We start from the raw sequence: 10,000 nt of genomic DNA on the forward strand, positions 1-10,000 counted from the left end.
GACACGGCTTCTGAGATGGCGGTTTTAAGGGCTGTGCGATCGTATCATCATAGGTAGGCAGCCTGGGCGACACCACGCTGTTAGTTACGTTCCTTCTTACAAATTACGGCAGATGCAAGTTTGGGTCCGTCACCTGCATGCATTTGAAAACAGTAATAATAAAACACTGAGGTTTCAGTCTTTCGCTTGTTGGAAATGCCCTTTTGGTTTGCTGGCTGAGGTTCCGCTGAAAACAACAACAGCCGCCTCCCCGTTCTCCTTCAGAAAGCGTTCAGCTCATCTATAATTCATCCACGCGGGGAGAGTCCAGAGCTAACGCTCACGATCGCAGACGTACCGCGCTCCGTGTAGACCTGCCAACAGAAACACCTCCACTCCGCCTGGCCTTTATATGTGTCCTAATGGACCTTTCACTGGTATTGACCAAGTATTGACAGTGGGTTAGGAGATTTTAGTGTTTAGCCTAAGTATCTGTTTTTGCTTGCAGTTATAGTAAGGCTTAGGATTAGGGTTATGGAGGGGCTCTGGGTCAAGGTCAAACAGGACGTTTTTCCACCTCTGAGTCCTTCAGGTAAGTGGAGAAAGAGCTTCACGATAAAGTGTGTGTTTGTGTGTGTGTGTGTGTGTGTGTTTTTGTGTGTGTGTGTCTGGGTGTGTGTCTGGGTGTGTGTGTGTGTCTGTCTGGGTGTCTGTGTGTCTGTGTGTCTGGGTGTGTGTGTGTGTGTCTGGGTGTGTGTGTGTGTGTGTGTGTGTGTGTGTCTGGGTGTGTGTGTGTGTGCATACAGAGTCCTATAGACATTGTGACAGGAGGGATCTCTCCCATCAGGGACATGGACCGTTTGTTGCAGGACATGGACATTAACCGCCTGCGTGCCGTGGTCTTCAGGGACATCGTGAGTGTCCTGCATGAGGGGCTGTTTGGGGTGAAAGGGTTAAACAGTTCTGTTTGCATACATATGAAATAATCATACATATGCACGAAAAACTCGCGTACACACACAAAACACATATGCACACACACATACTTACATATAGATGATTAACTTATACTTACACATATACACAAGTGTATGTACACTTGCACTATGCTTGTATGAATGTGGGCGCATGTGTGTAAAAAAAATTTCAGTGCGCCCGGAAATCATTTCATTGTACCAGGAAGGTGGATATGTAACATGTGTACTGCAGCAGACCTCTCTTTACCTTATGTTGATGAGTCTTCTGTATAGATTATAGTTAAATATCTGCCTTCCTGTCACAATGAAATGACTTCCGGACGTGCTGATAACTGTTTTACACCCAGGCAGCCACACCAACATACACAAGCATAGCTACACTCTATGTTTAGGCACCAGTGAATGACTGTGAAAGTGCATGTCTGTGCACGTGTAAGTTATTGATACGCAAATGTAAGTATGAGGCTGTTTATGGCTACCTAAGGCCTCTCCCAGTCCAGTCCTCGCGTAGTCCAGTCCTCGCGTAGTCCTGTCCTCGCGTAGTCCTGTCCTCCTGCTGCAGTTCTTCACTCTTGGCTCTTTTGGAGTCCCTCACAGCTTCACATGTGATCCTGCATGTGATCTCGATGTCATTTTTCTTAACTGATTTTTCCAGAGTCCCCACTAGACACTTCTGCCACCATACACTTGCGTGGGCATTCACGTTATGTGGTGCGTGCGTGTGTGTGTGCGTGTGCGTGTGTGTGCAGGAGGACAGTAAACAGGCACAGTTCCTGGCTCTGGCTGTGGTCTACTTCATCTCTGTGCTCATGGTGTCCAAATACCGAGATATCCTGGAGCCTCACAATGACAAGAGCATCAGCACAAAGCGCACAGGTAACACACACACACACACACACACACACACACACACAGACACATGCATATTCATATACACAAATGCACACACATGCATATTCAAATACACAAACTATTGCTACACACACACAGCGCACAGATAACTCACAGATAACGCACAGATAACTCATGTGTGCGTCTGTGTGTGTGTGCATGCGTGTGTGTGTATGCATGCACAGAGAGCATCTCTTCTGATCTAGGGAACAGTGCATCTCCTCTCCGGAGAGACTCCGCCTTCGGAGACGAGCGTGCACCTGTAACCCCTAGCGACGGAGAGCCCCGGACGGCTCCCGACGCCGTGTCTGAAGCCCTCTCCACCTTGTCCTCAGAGGTCAAGAGAGGTCAAGAGGTCACAGACAAGGACAGTAAGAGTAAGAATGTGAAGGACATCCTCAGGAGCCTGGTCAGTGCCCGGGCTGATGACATCATGGTGGACCCCAGCCTGCTGCCTCCAGCGTTTCTGGGTTCGGTGGGGGAGGAGTCTCACGAACAGGCTGTCCAGTTCCGCTCCTTTGACAGGTCAGTACCCTGTCACCTGATAGCTCTCTGCTGATTGGTTCGTGGAGTGAAGCTGAAAAGAGAGGCTTTCATTTAGGCTCAGTGCTGATTGGATAATGAACAGTTGTAAGTTTTATCTGTTGATACTTGATCTGATGCACTGTTAACACCTAAAAATGCAGTTAAAGGCAGAAGTGTCTCCTGCTACTGGTTCCCATGGCAACACAGCACAAGTGTGCTGATGTTTTTCCACTGGCCTGAAGCCAATTAACTGCTAAAAACCTCAAAGAGCATTTTTAAGCTTCACATGAAAATCGCTTTGGTGTGAGTGTGCGGTGCGGTCAGCCGTCAAAATGATACACACACACACACACACACACACACACACACACAGGAACGGGGTGTGTGTGTGTGAGAGAGAACCTAGGTTTATGCTTTTTTTGTATGCATGTGTTTTTTGGGGAAGATGATGCCTGCCTACCTGTCTGTCTGTATCTGTGCATTTGTGTGCAGGCATGCGTGCTGTGTGTGTGTGTGTGTGTGTGTGTGTGTGTGTGTGTGTGTGTGTGTGTGTGTGTGTGTGTGCGTGCGCGTGTGTGTGTGCGTCCGCGTGTGTGTGCGTGCGCGTGTGTGTGCGTGCGCGTGTGTGTGTGTGCGCGTGTGCCTGCGTGCGTGCGTGCGTGTCTGTGTGCGCACTATGTAACATTCAAAGCTTCATCATTAGTGCAGTAGTGCCTTTTAGTGTGTGTTTTTGTAGTTGCCCTTCATGTCCTGCCCCAGGGTGCCTCTGCTCTGCCCCATGCCCAGGGCAGCTCATTGTCCTGGAGGCTGTAGTCGTGAGTGCAGCTGTTTGTGGCTGTGTGCTGGATCATGTCTGCCCTGTCTGGTTTGCGTTTGCAGCAGTGTCTCTGCGGCACCAAGACACTACCAGAGAGGGATTTAGAGTGAAGGAAAGAAAAAGATTGTGCCAGATGATGAGCGAGCGAGCGAGAGCGCAGGAGAGAAGACATATTTACTTAAACCCTTTTAGGAGCAAGTTCTGTTTTTGTGTGGGCGTATTGTTGAGTAATCGTTCTTTGATTCTGGAATGTGAATGTTGTTGGTAGGCACGGACACCCACGTGAGATCAGTGCTGATGGCATTGGTGATGCCATCGTAAACTTCATTAATGCGCCAGCCTTTATGTTCCATCCCAGTTCCTTGACTAAATACCTGATACTCATGGGATGGGAGAGTCTCCTGAGCTTCACCTGGCGTCACACAGAGAAAGTCTTACATCTTATACTGTCCTCTTTGTCTCTCTATACCTAGGGTGGGTCCCCTCTTGAGTCTTGGTCCTCTCAAGGTTTCTTCCTTAATTCTTTAGTCCGCCCGGGGAGTTTTTCCTTGCCATTCTCGCCAGGCGCTCACTTGTTAGGAATCTGGAGCCAAACATTTATAAAGTTGCTTTGCAACAAGCCAGGTTGGAAAAAGCACTTTATAAATAAGCTTGACTGTACGAATGTGTTTAGAACGCTGGCAATGTCACGGTCTTGCTCTCTCTGAGGCTCCTCTCTGCTGTAGCAGACATGGGTTTATCTGTGGAATGCTTTGTCAGGTATCAGTGGCTGCTCATATCTGCTCAGGGATTACAGTGGCTCCTGGAGACCGAGGTGCTGGAGCAGTCACAGCCCAGAGCAGGTCTTAGTCTGGATAAACACTCTGTCCAAGGCAGGTCTAATTGTGGACAAACCCACAGCTCAGAGCAGGTCTTACTGTGGGCCAACCCACAGCCCAGAGCAGGTCTTACTGTGGACAAACCCACAGCCCAGAGCAGGTCTTACTGTGGACAAACCCACAGCCCAGAGCAGGTCTTACTGTGGGCCAACCCACAGCCCAGAGCAGGTCTTACTGTGGGCCAACCCACAGCCCAGAGCAGGTCTTACTGTGGACAAACCCACAGCCCAGAGCAGGTCTTACTGTGGGCCAACCCACAGCCCAGAGCAGGTCTTACTGTGGGCCAACCCACAGCCCAGAGCAGGTCTTACTGTGGGCCAACCCACAGCTCAGAGCAGGTCTTACTGTGGACAAACCCACAGCTCAGAGCAGGTCTTACTGTGGACAAACCCACAGCCCAGAGCACGTCTTACTGTGGACAAAGCCACAGCCCAGAGCAGGTCTTACTGTGGGCCAACCCACAGCCCAGAGCAGGTCTTACTGTGGGCCAACCCACAGCCCAGAGCAGGTCTTACTGTGGACAAACCCACAGCCCAGAGCAGGTCTTACTGTGGGCCAACCCACAGCCCAGAGCAGGTCTTAGTGTGGACAAACCCACAGCCCAGAGCAGGTCTTACTGTGGACAAACCCACAGCCCAGAGCAGGTCTTACTGTGGGCCAACCCACAGCCCAGAGCAGGTCTTAGTGTGGACAAACCCACAGCCCAGAGCAGGTCTTACTGTGGACAAAGCCACAGCCCAGAGCAGGTCTTACTGTGGGCCAACCCACAGCCCAGAGCAGGTCTTACTGTGGACAAACCCACAGCCCAGAGCAGGTCTTACTGTGGGCCAACCCACAGCCCAGAGCAGGTCTTAGTGTGGACAAACCCACAGCCCAGAGCAGGTCTTACTGTGGACAAACCCACAGCCCAGAGCAGGTCTTACTGTGGGCCAACCCACAGCCCAGAGCAGGTCTTACTGTGGGCCAACCCACAGCCCAGAGCAGGTCTTAGTGTGGACAAACCCACAGCCCAGAGCAGGTCTTAGTGTGGACAAACCCACAGCCCAGAGCAGGTCTTACTGTGGGCCAACCCACAGCCCAGAGCAGGTCTTACTGTGGACAAACCCACAGCCCAGAGCAGGTCTTACTGTGGGCCAACCCACAGCCCAGAGCAGGTCTTAGTGTGGACAAACCCACAGTCCAGAGCACGTCTTACTGTGGACAAAGCCACAGCCCAGAGCAGGTCTTAGTGTGGACAAACCCACAGTCCAGAGCACGTCTTACTCCCCTTCACAAAGGGGTGCATGTGTTCACTATATGTGACTGGTCAACTACAACTGCTGTTGGCACTTAAACCCAACTTTGGGCCAATGAAACGTTTTCACTTTAGCTCCTAAAACAACAGACACCTCAGTGTGAATGGGGATGGCTACACACACATCACACCGTCTCAGCTGGAGGTGTTGGGCTGATCTGGGAGCAGTGTATCTTTCCTCTGACGCAGTTTAGGGGTAGAGGCAGGGCCTGCAGGACTGTTGCTACATCAGTGGGGAAGGGTGGGGCTGGGTGGCTTCCCAGGGCTGGCAGAGAGACCCTTATCTGGCAGGAGGCCTCCTGCAGGAGTGCGGTGCTCTTATCAGGCTCTTTGCTCCTGGTCTGCTGTTCTCCACCTCTCACAAACTCTTCTCTCTCTCTCTCTCTCTCTCTCTCTCTCTCTCTCTCTCTCTCTCTCTCTCTCACTCACATACACACACACATGTGCACATGTACTTTCAGATTTACACCTCTCTTTCACTTTTTCTCTCTCTTTCTCTCCCTCTTAATCTTTCTGTCACCTTCTCTTTATCTCTCTTTATCTCCCTCTCTCAAATTCTAGCCTTCCTTCGCTCTGCTGAGGTAGATTTTGGGACAGAGGTTCTTCATCAGTTGTGCTAGCTAAATGCTTCTGAAGGTCTAGGACATTAAACCAGTTTATGTTAGAAAAAGTGTGAAAAATATGTAAATCATAAAAGTTCATTGACACAAGGTGTGTGTGTGTGTGTGTGTGTGTGTGTGTGTGTGTGTGTGTGTGTGTGTGTGTGTGTGTGTGTGTGTACACACACACTTAGCTAGCTAATTACCTATAATGATCTCACACACGTTCCACATTACACAGATAAAGTTCTTTTCTATTCATTCGATAAGCAGGATAGTGTGTGGATGGGTTGCCATGCTGGGTGTGAGGGATAGTGTGTGGATGAGTTGCCATGCTGGGTGTGAGGGATAGTGTGTGGATGAGTTGCCATGCTGGGTGTGAGGGATAGTGTGTGGATGAGTTGCCATGCTGGGTGTGAGGGATAGTGTGTGGATGAGTTGCCATGCTGGGTGTGAGGGATAGTGTGTGGATGAGTTGCCATGCTGGGTGTGAGGGATAGTGTGTGGATGAGTTGCCATGCTGGGTGTGAGGGATAGTGTGTGGATGAGTTGCCATGCTGGGTGTGAGGGATAGTGTGTGGATGAGTTGCCATGCTGGGTGTGAGGGATAGTGTGTGGATGAGTTGCCATGCTGGGTGTGAGGGATATTGTGGATGGGTTGCATTGTTGGTTGTGAGGGACAGTGTGGATGGGTTGCCATGTTGGGTGTGAGGGATAGTGGGTTATAGTGTCATGTTGCTGGCTGAGTGGGATAGTGTAAAGCTGAAGGTAACTTTACCTTTAACTGGGCTACAGTTCCCATAACACTTTTATGTACACTAATATATGGTTTCTCATAACCGAGTGCAGGCATGAATAGGCTGGTAGTTCCCAATGCCAAGGTGATGATTAATACCAGCAGCTATGAATACACTCTCTATACCTCACACTGTCACTTGATCAGAAGGGTTACTTTTGACCTACACACACAGTGCCTGTAGTGTGTGTGTGTGTGTGTGTGTGTGTGTGTGTGTGTGTGTGTGTGTGTGTTCCTCTACCTTGCTTCCCATTCCTCCACTATAAACCATCTTTCACGATGCTGGTCCAGTGTGACATTCTGATTGTCATTCCACCCAGATTCCTCTGTGTGGGAATTGTAGTCGGGCTATGGCGCGATTTACGAGCTCTGGGGCTGGAAAAAGCAGGATCTCCCAGATAATACTGGCCTGAGGTCAAAGGTGAAGTAGACATTAGATTTATTTACTATCCTCACCAGCCTGATTCCACCATATGTCTTTGTGACTCTCACTCCTGTTTTGACGCAATGTCTGCAAATATTTGCTGATAGGAACCAGAGCCTGGTAAACAGTGTCACCGCCATGCGTCCAGGGAAATTTGATTTACTCTTTTTAAGGAAATATGTGGTAGGGAAAAAAAAAGGTTCGGACCTTATGGGGGGGGTTCACATGACACGAGAGAAAGAGAAGAGTTCTGCAGGATGAGGTCATGATGACAGAATCCTCTAAACAGTCCACTGATTTATTTGTGTGCGTGTGCGTGCCTGTGTGTGTTTTCTGCGTCCATTATCACATGGTTTTGAGTGAGTTCTGCTGACCTGCTCATGCAGTATCACGACTGAGAAGAAACGGCTGAGCAGACTGTACAAGTGGGCTGTTAGTTTTACTTGTAAGTGCACTTATGTGTTAATGCATTTGTGTAGCATGTGCGTTATGTAGTTATTTTCTAGGTTTTCAGTTATTTTTAAAAGGACATTGCGGCTTTTGGCCTGCCAGGATAAACAAACCCACAAGGATGATGAGTGCCGTACTACTTCTGTATAAAGCTTTTATGTGCGATGAGTTATCCCATAGCAGGCGTTTATCAGCGTTTATCCCCGCACACAAATAACGGCAACGCTCATCAGAAAACTCCCTGTAGCTCAGTTTAATGTTGGATTGGATGTCTTGCCACCTGACATTTTAGGGCCTATATATGTCTCTGCAAGAAGTGCAAGTGTGTGTGTACACATTCACATACACACACACTCTCTCTCTCTCACTCCCAAACAAACTTGTTCACATACTCCTTGACATGTTTCACTTGATCTCAGATTGAGGCAGATTACACAGAACAAGCTGGCTGCATATTGTGTGTGCTAGCAGTGGTTACGCCGTCTAAATAATTCATCAGGCCGCACCCCAACGTGATCGCCTCTCGCTCTGCTCTGTCCGGCCGGACCCGGCGCCGCATGCCTGGCCGCTCTGATTAATTGACAGCAGTGCTGGGCTGGGGCTAAGTGTAGCTAATGGCGTACTGAATAATTTAAACCCTCCAACAGATGGACACTCTTCCCCTGGACCCCCTGCTCACTGCAGTCCACTCCGCCCTGCAACACTGAGCATGCTGGAGAGAGGACCAGGGAGAGCTAGACGGGGCTGAAATATAACACGCGCTTTGACTCCTTGAGCTGGCCAGCTGTGAGGCGTGGAGGGAGAGAGGGTGGTGTAAGGCATGCGTAAACATCCAGGAGTCCAGGAGATATGAATTCCTGTGGGTCTGAACTCTGAATTCTGACCTCTTACGCTTCCATGACATCCGAATGACAAGCGTATCAGGACACCGGGTCGTTCGCAGAACGAATAAGAACGCGTACTGCCAAAACTCTCCTTCTGTCGCCTGGAATTCTGAAACGTGCCTTTCTAGTAGTAATTGAACTGTAAATGAACTGTAAAAAGCACTATGCAAGTAAAATTGAGTTGAGAAGTGCATGCGTGTCTTAAGTAAAATTAAACTAAGTAAAATGAGCTATTCGGTGTGCTGGAATCAGCGCAGTTTAATAGGATACTTGAGTGTCCTACTGGTTTGCAGTCATACAGCTACGCTGTCTGCTAGACGGTCAGGATCCTCAGAGCTCAGCCAGTACACTGCCTTATACCCACCTTGGCTGAAGAGGGTGGGGTTTTATTTTTTTGGTGTATGTGTGTTTTTTCTCTCTCCTCCTTTTGGTAAATGAAAACCATCCCTCACCGTGTGTTTGGAATGTGTAATCCAGGCATGTCTCTTTCCCGGGTTAGCCCCTGGACCACCTCCAACATGACTTTAACTTCTCGAACCGGGCGTCCCGCACGGGCCTTATCTTAAATCTGTGCAGACTCCTGCGTGATAGCCGCTCTGTCTGAGCGCCGAGTCACATTCGCTTCCAGACTGCAGCTGGTGATTAAACAGAGAGCTCCGCACGCTGTCAGCGCCGATAAAGAGGCCAGTGGCCCCCTCCGCGGAGGCCAGCTCTCTGTCAGGGCTCTGGACAGATAGCTCCGTTCTCCGGGTGGAGACACCAGCCTGCTGCTGCCGGAATGGCGTGCACGGCAGGGGGGCTGTTGATGTCACGGTGGAACCTTTGGAATGTTTCGGAAGACTGGGCGGAATGGGAAGTGGATTGAGTGATTGGTGTTTCTCTACTACGATGAGCCTGTTTGACCCGCCTTCCTGAAGCGTTTGGGACTCTGATCCGATGCATGTTTGCGAAAAACAGCCTTTATGTCTCAGTGAAGCAGCTTTGGAACAGCATAGCAATATCTCATTAATGCACAGTTTGCAATGTCATATCTAAATACATTAACAAACCACATATCTTCTGTCAAGCTCGATGTCACCTGACAGAAGACACAAGAACGCCCATAAGGTTTTTATTCTGCCAAATCTATGAGTGCCCACTGGCTATCAGTGCCATGACTGCGCGGAGCTTTTCCTTGTAAACTGGTACAAAGCCCTGTGCGCTACACAGCCCCCTGGATGTGCTATGCAATGGTTTATATGGGCCTGCATTCTGCTCCGCACACTCATAATGCACCATCCCAGACCCCTGTAGCTCAATCAATCACAAAGTGTGGAGTGTCCAGTGACAGACGCAGCGAGGCCATCGATTGGCTGGAAGATAGATGTGCAATTCTGGAATATTCTGTGTCAGGGAAACGGGGCTCTAATTACTCTAAGCAGGTAAGTGGGCTCCCAGCGCTGGGCTGGGCAGTGCCGCACTTGATGCTAAATTACATTATGCGCTG

The 10,000-nt window shown here is 49.6% G+C and overlaps 1 protein-coding gene across 4 annotated transcripts in view; it reads left to right on the forward strand.

The window, feature by feature from the left end:
- Window positions 1-10,000, forward strand: part of lrba (LPS-responsive vesicle trafficking, beach and anchor containing) — a 194,282-nt gene that overhangs the window by 55,098 nt on the left and 129,184 nt on the right. For all 4 annotated transcript variants that reach the window (XM_035530261.2, XM_035530262.2, XM_035530264.2 and 1 more), the window contains exons 27-29: window positions 786-893; window positions 1,706-1,832; window positions 2,033-2,372. In XM_035530261.2, the coding sequence (XP_035386154.2) occupies window positions 786-893; window positions 1,706-1,832; window positions 2,033-2,372 (575 nt within the window). The remainder of the gene's footprint in view (window positions 1-785; window positions 894-1,705; window positions 1,833-2,032; window positions 2,373-10,000) is intronic.

Source organism: Electrophorus electricus, chromosome 5 (assembly GCF_041902795.1).
Source record: "Electrophorus electricus isolate QZ-2024a chromosome 5, ASM4190279v1, whole genome shotgun sequence".
NCBI lineage: Eukaryota > Metazoa > Chordata > Actinopteri > Gymnotiformes > Gymnotidae > Electrophorus > Electrophorus electricus.